Source organism: Halichoerus grypus, chromosome 3 (genome assembly GCF_964656455.1).
Source record: "Halichoerus grypus chromosome 3, mHalGry1.hap1.1, whole genome shotgun sequence".
In the NCBI taxonomy this organism is placed as follows: Eukaryota; Metazoa; Chordata; class Mammalia; order Carnivora; family Phocidae; genus Halichoerus; species Halichoerus grypus.
The window spans coordinates 158,995,567-159,011,870 of record NC_135714.1 but is presented as its reverse complement, the minus strand read 5'-3'; the positions used below and the strand labels follow the sequence as shown (position 1 = coordinate 159,011,870).

Here is a 16,304-nt window from a genome sequence, read left to right as displayed (position 1 = left end):
GGGGAATAAGGAGAAGCAAGAAAAGAGAAACAATGGCTTATGGTAAAGGAGTCCTACAGCTGGGAGGCGGCCAGAACTTCCGTCTGCTGTGCCATTCCATCACAGGACCACAGCTCCAAGGTTGTGCAACACCTTTAGTAAACACTTCCTGAAGCAGAGACAAGAATGAACCTGGGAGTTTCATTCTGTCTCACTTGAGAGGAGGCAGGGACAGACCAGACCAAGCCCTGCTCTCGGAGCGAGAACGGCAGGCGCTGCTGCGGCCCTAGGCTCCCCCAACATGTTGCAGGGGCTTCTTCTGACCGCCACTTTCCTCCTTTCACCAGTTCCAGGTCGGTGTCTAATTCCTTTTCAGGTTCTGGTAAATATGCCAGTGAACTGCTTACTTTTCATCTTCTCTCAATAGGGTTTGTGTGTGTGTGTGTGTGTGTGTGTGTGTGTGTGTGTGTGTGTGTGTGTTTTAACCAATTTTACTAACCAGTTGGACTGGTTTTAATTTGTTGCTTTGAGGGGGCTGCGACTGATGTAAACTCTCAATGTAAAGGAGAGGCAAGGAGACCTCTTGAATCGATAGGTCTGATCCGAGACTACATAGAAATCAAAGGGAAAACTTCATACAGCTTAATTTAAATAGTGAATATGATCTTAGAGTTAAAAATTGAAATTCGTCAAGTCCCACCTTATCGTTTTTAGAGCAGTAAAGATGCAGCGGATTTGACCAGCTACCGCTGTGCAGAAGGCTTTCGAAAGTATCTGCTATTATTATCCGGACCAGTTTGGCTGGTCCTATTCCTTTTGAGTGCACATTTTTACGTTTAGTCCTTCCATAACTGGTGATAATAAATATGTCTAATTAGAAATAAATAGTTGACCGATTCGATACTTATAAAGCATTGTGCTATTACTTGATTAAAACAATTTTGCTGCTAAGCTTAAACTGATAATTCACTTCCATTTTGAATTTAAGAATTCAAAAGTAGAGGAATTTTACTTCCCAATAATAAATCACTTCTAGCATGTCTCTCCATTTCTGAGAAATTCACCAATTAGATTTTAGTTAAGTTCGATTGGGTAACACATTTCCTTAGCTTATTTCTATTTCTAGAGCTTATTTAAGTCACCACATTAGCTTCAGTGCCTGGGAATCCTTCCCTAGCAAACCTTTTCTTGGGTTTTAGAATGCTTGCCAGCACCTAGTAACGGGAACAGATTATCAACAAGAAGTATAAGGTTAGGGAGGGAAAGATTCTCCTCCCCGTTGCACTCACTCAGCACTCTGTCACTAAAAGTGATATTCCCCACCCCTGGTTTCTGATTTGTTTTCCAGACTTGTGAAGTTTTAGTTAATATCATTAAATATAGAACTGTACTAGGCATTTACATTATTGACTCAAAATTTCTACTTTGTGAGTCAAACTTAATAGAAATCTTTTTTCCCTACATTCTCCAAAAGTGCTATCCCTAAAAATTCTTTGGGATCCTTTATTTAGTTGAAACATAGGAATTGCCTGGGAACTAGCTTTATCCAACAGCATAAAGATCAAGCAGGATCTATTAGCAGAATCACATAGCTAACCCTGGAGTCCACCCACATGACAGCCTTTTCAGTAAAATAGGGCATATGATGGGGCGCCTGGGTGGCTCAGTCAGTTAAGCGTTTGCCTTTGGCTCAGGTCATGATCCCAGGGGCCTGGGATCGAGCCCCGCATTGGGCTCCCTGCTTGGTGGGGAGTCTGCTTCTTCCTCTCCCACTCTCGCTGCTGTGCTCTCAAGAGCTCTCTCTCTGTCAAATAAGTAAATAATATCTTTAAAAAAATTGGGCATATAAGGTAATTGTTCCCCTGTCTTTGCATTCACAACATGGCACCAAGAGACAACGTCCTTAGAATTATGCCTCAAACTGTAGATCTTCAAGTGCTCGGTGGCGGGGAGAGAGCTTCTGCAGTGTCTTTTGTGAGAACAGGGGGACATATAGACAGTTGTCCCTTATCTTCCATCTTGAACAGAGAGCCACCTCCTCTCTTTACATTCCATCTTGCATTTTCAAGACTGTCTCCTTGGTATTATTCCCACTGATATTATTACCACATGGATTTATTTCCCAGCCAGAATGTAAAAAATAAAGCGATTTGCATTTTCCCGTCTCTTCCTTTTTGTTTATCTGCCCCCATCATCCAAAGGAAAAAAATATGCACCTCCGACCATGACTTGTGCTCAGTTTCCATATACATGAAATGAAAGAATGAAACATAATTAGGTCAGCTGTTTGTTTGCCCTTCACCATCCCCTGAGAGAAATAACTTATAGGATTTCATCATAGCAAAAAAAAAAAACCCCAAATATTTAAAAGGATGTGACAGTTGTTTGGGGGTGAGGATGTAAGTGCAATGACAAAAGAGAAAGGTCTTCAATATATTCCAGCAGGATATCTAGGGGATACAGTACTTTTTGAAATTATTTTGTTTCAAATTAGCAATGCTTTCTTGTCTTCATAAAGTGACTAGAAAACCCTCAGAAGTATTTATAATTTAATCTTAATAGCCAAAATGATAGACTTAATTAGGTTGTATTTTCCCTTGATATTTGTACTCACTTTTACTACACTAAATTTAAAATCACCAGATAGTTTGAGGGGGTACAGCGAAGCCCAGATCTGAAGTCAATTTTGAATAAACTCTGATCCAGGTCTTAAAGTCATGTGTCTAGTTTGGAAAGACATTCTTTAAACAGTTTGGAACAGATTTGAACAAAAATGAAAATGCCAATATTATTTATTATGGGCTAAATTCCAAGAATGCTCCAAACTCATTAAAGAATAAAGGAGCAACCCAGACCAGTGCCTGTTATGTTAATCTTGTCAATGAGTTTTAACTTTTCTAAAACTAATAAGCAGTAAAATAATTAGCTAACCCAATCCAGAATAATAGTTTTATTTTTCTTCATCTAAGTTTTGCTTGTCAGAAGTAAACCACCATGTGAGTTCTGTGGGAGAAAGAAAGCAAGTATTAAAATGATTTAATAGAAACATATTGTGTTACATCTCAGATTTGTATAATCCCTGGATGGCAGTTAGTTGTGTTTATTCCACAGGCTTCAAAATAATTAACCTGATGTTATTCAGCTGGGAGGAGGCTGAGTCATTTCCATCAAATTTAAGGATGAATGAGCCAAACAATATTTGGGTCTGTCGCATTTCTCTAACTGCTGTCTAACTTGTTCTAATTCAAGTCTCTTTCAGAGGCCTTCTTGGTTTCATAAAAATAAGAGCCATTAAAAGAAATTCTGTTTCTTTTAGAGAATGTACTCTGTTGCAAGAGTTTGGGAAGAGCTGAAAATCTGTTGATTTCAAACCAAAGAAAATGACAGGTTGCTGGAGGCTTTTTAAAAAATACTCTCGTTCATTTGTTGATTTGTTTTGTTTGTCATTTGGAAGTGCTCAGCTATCAAAGAGTTGGGAATAAATTTCTCCACTAATTTATGTATTTGACTCCATATTTAAGTCAATTGGTAATTTCTGATTTCAAGAAGCATTGATTTAGATATTAACTAGAATCATGGAGATGAGTGTGTATAATAAGAAAACTTGCAGTGGTTGGATTGGCCTGTTTCCCTCTCCACTTCTGAATGGGAAATGTGTGTGGGGTATCATTTTTTGCTTTTATAAAAGAATCAGCTATAATTAGTTATTATTTTATGACCCCAGGGCAACTTGGACTAATATTTACTCTCAGAATAATGTGTGTATTGGATGAAACCATTTTTCATGCAGCATTTTTAGAAGAGTTACTATGGTTGCAACATTGGTGAATATACAGCTTCACGAACTCCGTATTAGTGGGACTAATTGCATTGATTGGACACAATCCACTAGACAGCATGTGGTTGCCTTATGGTATGCTTGTTTGGTATTATGGGTTTACAAGAAGCTCCAGGGAATTGTGTCAATACCATCAGTTCATTTCTGGCAAGAGTAATTTTCTTACTTCATGGCATCTTATTATTTTGAAATAATTACGATAATTATGAAAATTTTAACTCAATGTTAAGAAAATCATTGTAATGTTCCTTTAGGTTTTTGAATTTGTTATAATTTTTTATAAAGTAATGTTATTGTTTTCCTTTACCAAAAATTAATTAAATAGAAATAAAAATGCCCAGTGGATTATCTCTCTAACAGCAAGAAGTCATTGAGGTACCTTATGCTTGAAGTCTTGACTATGTAATGAGACTTATTTTATCATAACCAATTAAAACTTTATCCAAATGATCATCACCTTTTCAAAGAGATTATGGGGAATTCTGTATTTATTTTCATAAAATCGTAGACTACTTGAACTGTCCTTAAAGATCATTTAATCTGCCCTGTCTGTTCCAACAATTAAAAAATTAGAAGCAAACCCAAAGTTCAAGTATTCTAGGGTTGAATCCATGGTTTTAAGGGGTTTTGAAGAGTAAATCTTGAGGCACATGCACCCCAGTCTTTATAGCAGCAATGTCCACTGTAGCCAAAATATGGAAAGAGCCCAGATGTCCATCAACAGAGGAAAGGATAAGGAGAATGTGGTATATATACACAATGGAATATTACTCAGACATCAAAAAAAATGAAATGTTGCCATTTGCAACAACGTGGATGGAACTAGAGGGTATTATGCTAAGTGAAATAAGTCAATCAGAGAAAGACAAATATCATATGATTTCACTCATATGTGGAATTTAAGAAACAAAACATGAACGTAGGGGAAGGAAAGGAAAAATAAGACTAAAACAGAGAGAGAGACAAACCATAAAAGAATTATTTATTTATTTATTTATTTAAGAGAGCACAAGCCAGGGGAGTGGCAGGCAGAGGGAGAAGCGGGCTCCCCATGGAGCAGGGAACCCAATGCAGGACTCAATCCCAGGACCCTAGGATCATGACCTGAGCCAAATGCAGATGCTTAACCAGTGGAGCTACCAGGTGTCCCAACCGTAAAAGACTCTTACTATAGGAAACAAACTGAGGGGTGCTGGAGGGGAGGTGGATGGGGATGGGGTGGCTGGGTGATGGGCATTAAGGAGGGCACTTGATGGAATGAGCACTGGGTGTTATATGCAACTGATGAATCACTAAATTCTACCTCTGAAACTAATAATACACTATATGTTAATTAAATTGAATTTAAATGTAAAAAGAAAAAGAGTAAATCTCAAGCCAGTGAAAGAGAAGTTATTGCATCCCTTTAATTGTTCATTTTTGACCTAATGAGTTTTTAGCCAATTTAATTACTTTTCCTATTCTTTGAAGTTAAAAATAAATGGCTCTTGAGTGGTCAAGTGCATTTAGCCATCCTAAAATGATTTAAAAAAATGACATAAATAGGAATTTTTTAAAGATTCTGATTTAATTTCTAAAGAAAATTTTTAAAAATAAATATTCTCTGGAGCATTACTGGGATAACTGTACAAGTCATCCAAGATGACTAACAAAAAAATACTCACTTTTATTTGTTAAAAGATCAACAATAATAACATAAAGTTATATTACCATAGAATTTAGGTTTGAGTAATTTAATAAGCTGGGATTATCTTTAGAGAGAACTCTAGTCATGACACACAGAACTAAAGCCTTTCCAGTCCATAGTGTTAGTAAATTGCTAGCCTGGGCCCATACTTTGTTTCCTACTGTATGTATATTCTGGGTAGACCAGTAGCCTCCTGAGAAACCAAAGAGTTGGTCTACTGATATTTCCTTACACACTACTCTACCCAGAGCAAGGACTTGATCAAGTGGGCAAATAAAAGAGAAAATAGAAAATTAAGTGTTAGCTTTGGGAAAACTCTGAATTCCTCTTAAAAATAACTTGTAGAGGGGCGCCTGGGTGGCTCAGTCAGTTAAGTGTCTGACTTCTGATTTTGGCTCAGGATCTCAGGGTCTTGAGACGGAGCCCCGAGTTGGGCTTGTGCTGGGCGTGGAGTCTGCTTGGGATTCTCTCTCCCCCCTCCCTTTGCGCCGCCTTGCTTGCTCGTGCATGCCCGCACGTGCTCTCTCTCAAAAAAATAAAAGAAAATTAAAAAAAAAATAACTCGTATTGAATGGAGCACTGGGTGTTATATGCACACAATGAATCATGGAACACTACATCAAAAACTAATGATGTAATGTATGGTGATTAACATAACATAATAAAATTTAAAAAAATAATAACTTGTAGAAACAGTGTTGACTTGAGAATTCAAAATATAGATAGAAGGTTGGATGAGATAACTGTTCAATTCTCTTTCAATATGATTGCAGGCTCAAAAATTTTCCTTCCAGACCAGTAAAAATGTTCTAATTGTTTGCTTCTCTAATTTTCATTCTTTTCATGCTCTGTATGTAAAAATGAAAGTTTGTCTGTATTGCAAAAGCCAAGCATTCTATGGAACTGATATTGAAGGTTTTCTTACTGTGTCTTAGTTTTATTCATTACAATTGGAAAATATAAGAAAAAAATATTAGAGTCAGAAATGGCACACATTAGTTATTTCATTTTTGTAACACTGTAGTTTTCAGAATACTTCTACTCAATTATGCTGACATTGATTAGCATCTTAGAAGATTAGGTTGGCTTTTGCCTTCCCGTACTAGCTTTTGCCTGTACTACTTGCTACATTCCTTTATAGAGGATTCAAGGTAGCAAAGAGAGATGAAAAAATCCAAAAGAAATATTTTCACCAAATAGAGAAACACTTGTAAACTTTCAGTGGGGAAATATTTGAAGATATAGGTTCAAGATTTGAGAGGAAGTGTGGGCTTCTGATTTTGTCTATCTCTACACTTAAATAACTCTCTGACATAATTCAGTTAAGCCTCCGTGTGTAGCATTATTCTTCAGAAATGCAATAGGCTGATGATTATCAACCAGATTGCTTATTTGTTATGCCCCACTAAATCTTCTCTTACCTTTTTTCCCCCTCAGTAAATGCTATCAAAGAACTCCCTGGAGTAAAGAACTATGAAGTGGTTTATCCCAGAAGACTTTATCCACTACATAAAAGAGAAGTCAAGGAGCCAGAACAACAGGTACAGCTTTTGGCTTAACAAAGAATATTGAAAAAATATACATAAATATATTTACATATGATATACAGATAGATATACAACTATAACATATATGCATATTTATATATAGACATTGCATTTGTTGTTTGACCTTATTTTTATTAATCTTCACAATGATCCAATGTTCTATCGTTAGCCTCATTTTGAAGATTAAGATTCTGACAGTTGAAATAAACTGCCCAGGGTCACACAGAAAATAAACTTTAATATTTTTATGATAATTCATAATTCTGTGTACTTCTAAAGAGATTTTATACAATTTATTTTATCTATTATCTATCTATCGATCATCTATGTATCTACATACAAACAAAACCATAACAAAACTGAAGTCGAAAATAAAATATTGTGGATGAAAATTAAGTTAGAATGAATTACTATAATTAAACATGAAATTTTCCTTTGTCTTTTCTGAAGAGAAAGGTATTAAAGTTTGTATAGTTCTTAACTACTTAATGAAAAAACACATTCTCAGTCAAAAGATAAAAGCTAAAACATGATGATTCATTCAACAATTTTCTAAGTACCTGCACCCAGAAGTTTTCTGCTGGGAGCCAGGAAGAATATAGATAAATGAGACATAAATAATAACTTGCAGAAATATTGTAAGTTGCCACTCCCTGGGAGTACCTACTCCCCCAATGGATAAGGTTCCTAACAGATGATTTCTTCTAAAGCAAATATTTATAGTAGCAGAACCTATAGTAGACCCTGTTTATAAAAATAATTCTTTCTCGACAAAATGTTTCTGTTAAATTTAAATGGGACCTATATGCATTGGATTCCTCATCAGTATGGCTTCCTTAAATGCTTTCCAGCATTCTCTTAAAAATGCCAGATACCAGGACACCTGGGTGGCTCAGTCAGTTAAGTGTCTGCCTTCAGCTCAGGTCTTGATCCCAGGGTCCTGGGATCGAGCTCTGCATGGGGCTCCTTGTTCAGCAGGGAGCCTGCTTCTCTCTTTCCCTCTGCCTGCAGCTCCCCCTGCTTGTGCTCTCTCTCTCTGACAAATAAGTAAATAAAAATTTTTTTAAAATGCCAGATACATTTTATCACTCATTATTTTGAGGGACATTTGAATACACATCCAGTGTTTTTATTGCAGTTATAAAGTGATTTCTTTACAAAACAAATATAAGTTTTTGAATAATTTATTTTGATGAAAAACCATAGAGTAGTTACTGGTACCTAATAGATGATCAATCTCAATTTTTGGAGTAGTTGAGTAGATACATGCAGTTGATGCAATGTGCTTGATATTTATCACAAATACATCATTTATCTAGTCTACAACTCAATTAACTGGTTGCATGAACCTTATATTTTCCTGATCCATAGTGAAAGGGTAAAGGATCTGAATTGAAAAGGCTTGTTTATATTCACATCTTAACTTTGTTAATTTTCTCTGTATAAATTTAGACACAAACAAACTTCAAATTCGTGTCTTTAAATTGAGATAATAATAGTAATGCTTATCTTATGTGGCTATTTTGAGAAAACTTGTCTGAAAAGCAGAGCTGGATGCAATCATTAACTCCCTGCTCAAGATTATGTTATGACACTGTCCTGTGTAACACTGTCCTATGTAATTTATGACTAACCATCATGGCTCTTTTGCTTGATGTTATGGTTTATCAAGCCATTTTGTCTTCTTTCTGCTTTTGACACAACCTCCTTTTTAGTCAGCTTTGGTATTCTCAAGGCCTTTCTTAATAATACACTTGTTTCCACCTATCTGCACTTTTTAAAGGGGTTTTTTCCTACTTAACGTGTTCTCCTTATATGTAACGCCCAGTCCACCTTATATTCTTTGTGAAGTCAACATGGAATAGTCTATACTTCAGAAATGGTCAGTGTTACACCGTTTGGCTCTTGATTTTCTTTTAATATTGATTTTACTATAGTTATGGTGTGTGTGTGTGTGTGTGTGCGTGCATGTCTGTGAGAGTAAGTTTAATCTTCTCTTCTGGTTTAAAATGGCCCAGGTCAATTAAAAAAAAATCATTTCCTTCTAGTGGGTACTTTCCAAATCAAGGTGCATCTTTCCTCTCCTCACCCATAGTTCAGGACCCAGGTTGCACACAAATAGGGTAGATTTTTTATTAGCAGGCATTGCTCTCCACCACAGACTTGTACTTGGGATGCACAGTTATCACCTCACCCAGTGCACCCTCTTTCATAAATACTTGTTTTCTTCCTTATTGTTTCCTTTCATCTATAATCTCTATGCCAGTGTTGGCTAAAACTTCCAGTCCAAAAGCAATAATCTCTTCTAAAACAATCTCCAAATAATATTTTAGGTGAAAATCCACTAAAAACCATTGCTGACAGGAAATAGAAATTAGAAAGCTCTTCTGGGCAGAAAATTATATCTACTATCCTCCTAATATTTTGATTCCATCTGGCCTTTCTTAAATCTAAATGATAAGTGGTTACAATGATTCCCCATAACTTTTATTTTCAGCCCTTAGCCTTTTTTTTTTTTTTCCCAGCTCCTGCTATTCATCAGCATGAAGTGAATTACAGCAGCCTCTCCTCTTCTAGACATACAGTATAGGATATTTATACCCAGGAGTTTTTGACATCAGAGAGGACTCCAGTAACTAATCATTTAAGGGGAATGTGGGCCATACCAACTGACCTTGGAGATGGCAAATCCCTGCACAATCCCCCTGACTTGAAGTCTCTAACTCACTGTTGTCCCTTGCTGAGCTCAGGTATTGCTCTGGCCAGGAGAGGGAGGAGAGAAGAAAAGCTTGGCCTTAGGTGTAGCCCAGCAGAGGAAACAGCACTCAGTCATATTTGGTCTGCCATATTTAGATCTCTTTAATAACAACATCGTGGTACTCCCCAGTGAAAAAACTCTGTTTTATAGAACAAAATCAGAATTCAGTACCCAATAGCATCTTCTTCAACATACAGTCCTCTGTATCTCTTTTGGTGTATATACATCTCAAAACTGTTCTCTTTTTCCACATGAGGTTTGCTTGAGGTGGTATTTTCTCATTCTGAACTCCTGAGACTTTATTTTCTTCCTGATGACTTCTCTCTGCTTTTGAGTACATATTTCTATTGTTTTGTCCATATTCTGACCTCCGGTTAGCCGTGAGAAGGCCTCCAGACCAAACATCTATCAGTAGAAGTCTTTGAGGTCTTTGGGTCTGTGGACATACTATTCCTTCTTCTGAAATAACTTCCCCACCCTGCTTCACCTGGCTAATTCATATCTCAGCTTACATGTTACTTCCTCAAGAAAGCCTTTCCTGACCTTAAGATGTTAGACGTCTTACATTGCACTCATATTTATATCCTTTATCATATAACATAAATCACTTTTATTGTCTGTCTTTCCACAGGATTATAAGCTTTCTGACAGTAGGTTTCAATTTTTCTTGCTTAGAGTTGAATTCCCAGAACTGAGTAGAGGCATGCATATAATTAACACTCAAATAATATTTGTAAAATGCATGAGTGGATGGGTGGATGGATGGATAGAAAGGTCCCAAATAATATGTCTATTCAGCTGGCAGAGTTAAATCAAACTAACAAATCAGTTAGAAGAGGCTGGAAGCAGACATTAGCTATATAAACTATATAGACTACCATTAAAGAAAGCAAGCATTGTTTGCTAATTATTAAAAAGATGGACATAGCCAAATGAATATTTATGTGTGTTTATAATCACCAGTAAATGTTTGTGCATTTTTGCAGGAAAAATTTGAAACTGAATTGAAGTATAAAATGACAGTTAATGGGAAAATCGCAGTGCTTTACTTGAAAAAAAACAAGTAAGTGTTTTTACTTCTGATATTGTCCTTACCAACAGCAAGTCAGCATGTGGAAAATGTGCTAATTGAGGCTGTTTCTGCTTAAGGCTCTCAAAAACCTCTGCTAATAAGTTTTTTCTCTCAACCGGCCCAAGGGGTTCGGTGAATATTTGTTCCTACTGAAGTAGTGAAAACACATTGAGTAAAGTAACAGTTTACTAGTATTTGGATCCTTCTAAAAAATAACAGTTTACTAGTGTTTGTATCCTTGAGATACAAGCAGATATACATTTTATCAAATTCTGTGAAAAAGCAGATAGATTTTAAATCTTCCCCTACATTATTGTAGTTTATTATTCTCATACTGAAAGATTAGGTCTTAAAACAATTGGCAACCATTTCCATCAGGAAAAACAAAAAAGACATAATAATTAAATAAACTCTCGGACCAAAGGACAAGTCAGTGGTAAAACCGGAATTGGGCTCTCCTGGTGCCTACACCAGTGCTCCTTCCATCCAGCTACACACTAACCCGCCCGCTTTCTCATGCATTATATTGTTCTCTTGTTCCTTCGTTCTCTGCATTCAGGTCAGCTACATTCAACATTTCTTTCAAGTTTCACTGCCTCAGCTCTCACTCAAATCTTGATGAGCCTATATCTCGCCTATTTCAAAAGTAGTTTTCTCCCCTAATTTTGTGCTTTCAAGCTCTTTCATTCCCTAAACTATTCTATATAGTACAGCAAGATTTTTTTCCTCAAATAGACTATTGCCTTTTGCAAAAAATCACAACTGCCTGGACTTTGGAAATGGAGTGGTAAAGTAAAATGGAAATAGTACAGGTGTGGACTTTAGGCAGACCTAGATATGATCCTTTGCCCCTGGAACTGTGTAATCTCATCTGAAAAATGAAGCAAGTCATATTTATCTTACCAGATTGCAGAAAGGATTAAATGAATGATCCATGTAAGGTGTCTAACTCAGTGGCTGGCATAGAGATGGCATTCAGCATATAGTAATTACTTCCTTTTCTCCTTGCCCTGCCTCTTTAAAAAGTATATCCAGACTCCTATGTGCTGCCGGGTAATTGAAAGAATTCTGAGAAGCTCAATGAAAATGCCAGAAGGGTCCTAATTACCAAATGCAAGTCAATTCCCAATAAACTTTCCACTGCCACAATTGTTAGCAGTCACTGGGAACTGAAAAGGACTGGGTGAAAATGTAGTTGTCTTAAACTGGGCAGGAGCACTGCTCTTTTCAGTCATATTTATCAACTCTACCCTTCTCAGTTCCATTTCTTCCTCAAATCTCCCCTCAGAGAAGTATCAAAGTCTGATGAGAAAGCAGACACACTACTCAGGAATGTCAGAAACTCAGCTCCCTCAGTCTTTGCATTGTAAGCATCCTCTTCATGCTTGGACTCGTCTTGAGGGCTTAGGAGAAGGAGCTCAGGAGTTAAAACTTTCCTGCACACCCAGTGAAAGCTTTCACTTTGATCACTGCACTTTTCAATTAACATGAGTGACCATGAATTTTTTTTTTCTTTTTTTTTCTCCAGGGGTCTCCTTGCACCAGGTTACGTGGAAACACGTTATAATTCCACTGGAGAGGAGGTCACCACAAGCCCACAAATCATGGTAAAAGAATATCCTAGAATCATTGTCATTTGGGGTATGACCCAAATACCCGAAGGCAGTGTCATTGCCACACAAATAGTGAAAGTGAAAAAGTATTTACAACATTGGTGCTTTTCCCAGCAGTAGTAATTTCTTTTTTTTTTTTTTTTTTTTTTAATTTTTTTTTTAAGATTTTATTTATTTGTGAGAGAGACAATGAGAGACAGAGAGCATGAGAGGGAGGAGGGTCAGAGGGAGAAGCAGACTCCCTGTTGAGCAGGGAGCCCGACGTGGGACTCGATCCCGAGACTCCAGGATCATGACCTGAGCCGAAGGCAGTCGCCTAACCAACTGAGCCACCCAGGCGCCCTTTTTTTTTTTTTTTTTTTAGTAATTTCTTAATAGATCCTCTAATATTTGTACAGTTTGACAAGAACAAAGGCATTCCTTGACAACCATGGTAACCCCATCCAACCTTCAGGAGCTCCCTATAAGAGAGTGGGCAGGAGTTTCTCATTTTCATTAGAAGAATGAAGAATTAAATACATCTTGTGTTCTTAGTCAATGCCAATCACCTCTCTAGATCATATAGTGGCTCCAACTCAAGACTATTTCCTCAATGACAGAATTATAGGATTCTGTTTTCCTTAAATATTTTTTATTCTTGACTCTTATTTAGAGAATATGGCTGTGTGAAGTGGTGTGAGGAGTATTTTGTCATTGCCATCTTTTTTGAGCTCCATTTTCTATTGGAAGGCCTTCAGGCATTCTCCTCATAGCTATGGCGCAGACATTTATGGGGGTCAATACCTCATCTGTCTCAAAGCACAAAGGTATGCTTGATTAAAGTACATCCACATAGAAAAGTGCTAGGATTGGGCATTTTGCTCCAGATGGAGAAGGGGATGTCACACTAACTCAGTCTGCTGAAACTCTTTGAATAAATCAAAAAATAACAACATTATCATGATAACCCATTCTTTGGAAAAAGCTTGTAGGTGTTAGAAGATAAAATGATCAATCAGCCAAGGGAAAGAATGAACCTCTGATGTTTTGGGGGCTCAGATTTTAAACTTCTATCTCTAAGTTTGTTTCTTCCAGATGATGCATCTATCCCTGTTATCCTTTTTCTGCAATACCAATATCTATTTAGTAAATGCTCTTTAAGCATTGGGTTAATTAACTAAACATTACAGATTTTAACCATAAAGAGCTTCTTAACCATTTTTTTTTACCTCTCTAAGTTGACTGTTGCTCAGCATAAAATGATTTGAAAACATTAGAGATCTTGTTTCAAGCTCTGAAATTCAAATTTAGCAGTGGATCTAAGAAACACATACTTTCCTTTACAAAACCCCCTTTTTCATTTCTTTAGGATGACTGTTATTACCAAGGACACATTGTTAATGAAAAAGTTTCAGATGCTAGCATCAGCACATGTAGGGGTCTAAGGTAAGGCTTCATGAATGGTTTGTGTATACCTGTGGTATTGGCATGAGTGTGTGTGTTTTAAAAAACCTGAAGAGTCTCAAATAGAATGAAGTATACTATAGTTAAATATGAATCCTAAGGGTTGAAGGATTTTGAGATTTGAAGGAAACAGGGCTTCTCTTAATGGTGCTTTGTAAATTTACACATTTGAATTGCTTGCAGAGGTGTGTTTGTCTGTTTGTTTTCAAAATATAGGTTTTTGAGTCTGACTCTTTAGGGAATGGGAGCTCTTCACCTTTCCTCTTTAAACTCTCTCTTCAGTTTGTCCTATCAATGCCCATGACATTGTTTTCTTCTCTATATTAATAACTCCCTAGGCATCTCTCTACAATGAGATATTTCTTCCGATGCCCAGACTTGATTATCTAATTTTGTCTTCCATATATCCATATCTCTTTCATATCTGGATAGATTAATGAAATCTCAATCTTAATAAACCCCTAATCAAACTAATGTTTTTCTCCCAAATCTGGTGTTTTTCCAGTGTTCTTTATCTCAGTGAATGATATAATCAACCAGCCACTTGCCCAATCCAGAAACCTAGGTTCCTTGATGATTTCTTGCCTCTAACTACCCATTTTCAATCCATTATCAAGCCCTATTGATTAGATATGCTAAATATGAGCTGAGATTATTCACTACATTCTTTCTCTACTGCCACATCCTAGTCCAAACTACCATGATCCTTTATGCAGACCATTGCAACAAACCACCTACTTATCTCCACCCATCCACTCTTGTCTTCTAGTTCTGTGTACACTTAATCCAGTCTCCTATTATATATTCTTATACTTTTTTGTCCTAGCAGTTATCTGTAATTATGAATATCTCATATGTCATATAATTATGTTATTTATGGGTCAAATGTGACTATTTTATCCACATCCGTCTTCCTCACTTGACTGTAAGCTCCATGAAGGGGGAAACCATGACTCTTTTTTCTTATTGTCTGCCTTTAATCCAATGACTAATGAATAATGGGTGCTCCCTAAATATTGGTTAAATGAATCTTAGCTTGGGGCTTCAGCAGAGATAATTGAGAAGAAATTGGTAATATTTGTTTATCATGTGCTTTATATATTATGTCCTTCAACCTTTATAATCATTCTATTAGGTAGGTATTATTCTCATGCTATAGATGGATAAACTGAGGCTGTGTGAGTTTAGGTAATTTTCCCATGGTATCACATCCAAGAAGTTATAGACTTAGAATCTTAACTATTTTTTCTTTTTTAAGATTTTATTTATTTATTTGCTAGAGAGAGAGAGCGCGTGCACCAGGGAGTGAGCAAGAGTACTAGCAGGGGGAGCTGCAGGCAGAGGGAGAAGCGGGCTCGCTGCTTAGCAAGGAGCCCGATGTGGGACTCAATCCCAGGGCCCTGGGATCATGACCCGAGCCGATTAACCACCAGGTGTCCCTAGAATCTTAACTCTTATTTATAAGCCTTCAAAGTCTTTATTTTCAGTGCACCTTTTGAGCAGACAAGGTATTAGATTGGAAGAACACAGAGTGAGAATCAGGAAATTTCCATTCTAATGTCAGCACTGACATAAGTTAGCTATGTGACATTACAGCAGTCACTTCTTCCCAACAGGTCCCATTTCCTTATAGAAAAAATAGGTTTAGGTCATCTCTAAGTGTATCTTTAGCTGCAATGTTGCACTATATTCTACCACCATGAGCTTGAAATTATGTGGTATTGGTAACTTTTGGAGTCTATAAGTCTATATAGCACCCAAAAGCAGGAATATTTTTTAAGAAGCCCGGATTTTCATGTTTTTCAGGGGCTACTTCAGTCAGGGAGATCAAAAGTACTTCATTGAACCTTTAAGCCCCACAAATCAGGATGGACAGGAACATGCACTCTTCAAGTATGATCCCGAAGAAAAGACTAATAGCACCTGTGGGATGGATGACATATTATGGGCACATGGATCTCGGCAGAGTGTGGTTCTGCCTGCCACCATTCTGGTGGTATGCATACTTTCATTTTTTTATTTGCAGTGCTTTCATGTATCCTGTTCTGGCTGTCCTGGGTTCCAGTCTTAGTAGTTGCAATTAAAGGAAACTTTATAGTCTTTGTTGAACTACTAGTACTACAGTAGGCTGTAGAGACACTAAAATCTTGTTGTACACTGATGATTTATTTAATAAGTATTTGCGGATTAACTATTATTAACAACAATGTGCCAGGGTTGAAAAAAAGTATAAATATAATAATGCTTGCCCTCTAGGAACAGGCAACTTTGACAATACTACAACATACAACAAAGGTGTAAAGTATTATTACTTTGACATAAAATATCCTGCTGTCTTTATGAATGAATTCATTCAACAGTTTTCTT

General features: G+C 36.8%; 1 protein-coding gene across 1 annotated transcript in view; it reads left to right on the top strand.

Moving 5' to 3' along the window:
- The first annotated feature begins 211 nt into the window (after positions 1–211).
- Positions 212–16,304, top strand: part of ADAM28 (ADAM metallopeptidase domain 28) — a 79,851-nt gene continuing 63,758 nt past the window's right edge. Inside the window, exons 1-6 of the mRNA XM_036075075.2 lie at positions 212–332; positions 6,942–7,045; positions 10,796–10,872; positions 12,410–12,488; positions 13,843–13,919; positions 15,744–15,933. Coding sequence (XP_035930968.2) covers positions 281–332; positions 6,942–7,045; positions 10,796–10,872; positions 12,410–12,488; positions 13,843–13,919; positions 15,744–15,933 — 579 coding nt within the window. The 5' untranslated portion in view covers positions 212–280. The remainder of the gene's footprint in view (positions 333–6,941; positions 7,046–10,795; positions 10,873–12,409; positions 12,489–13,842; positions 13,920–15,743; positions 15,934–16,304) is intronic.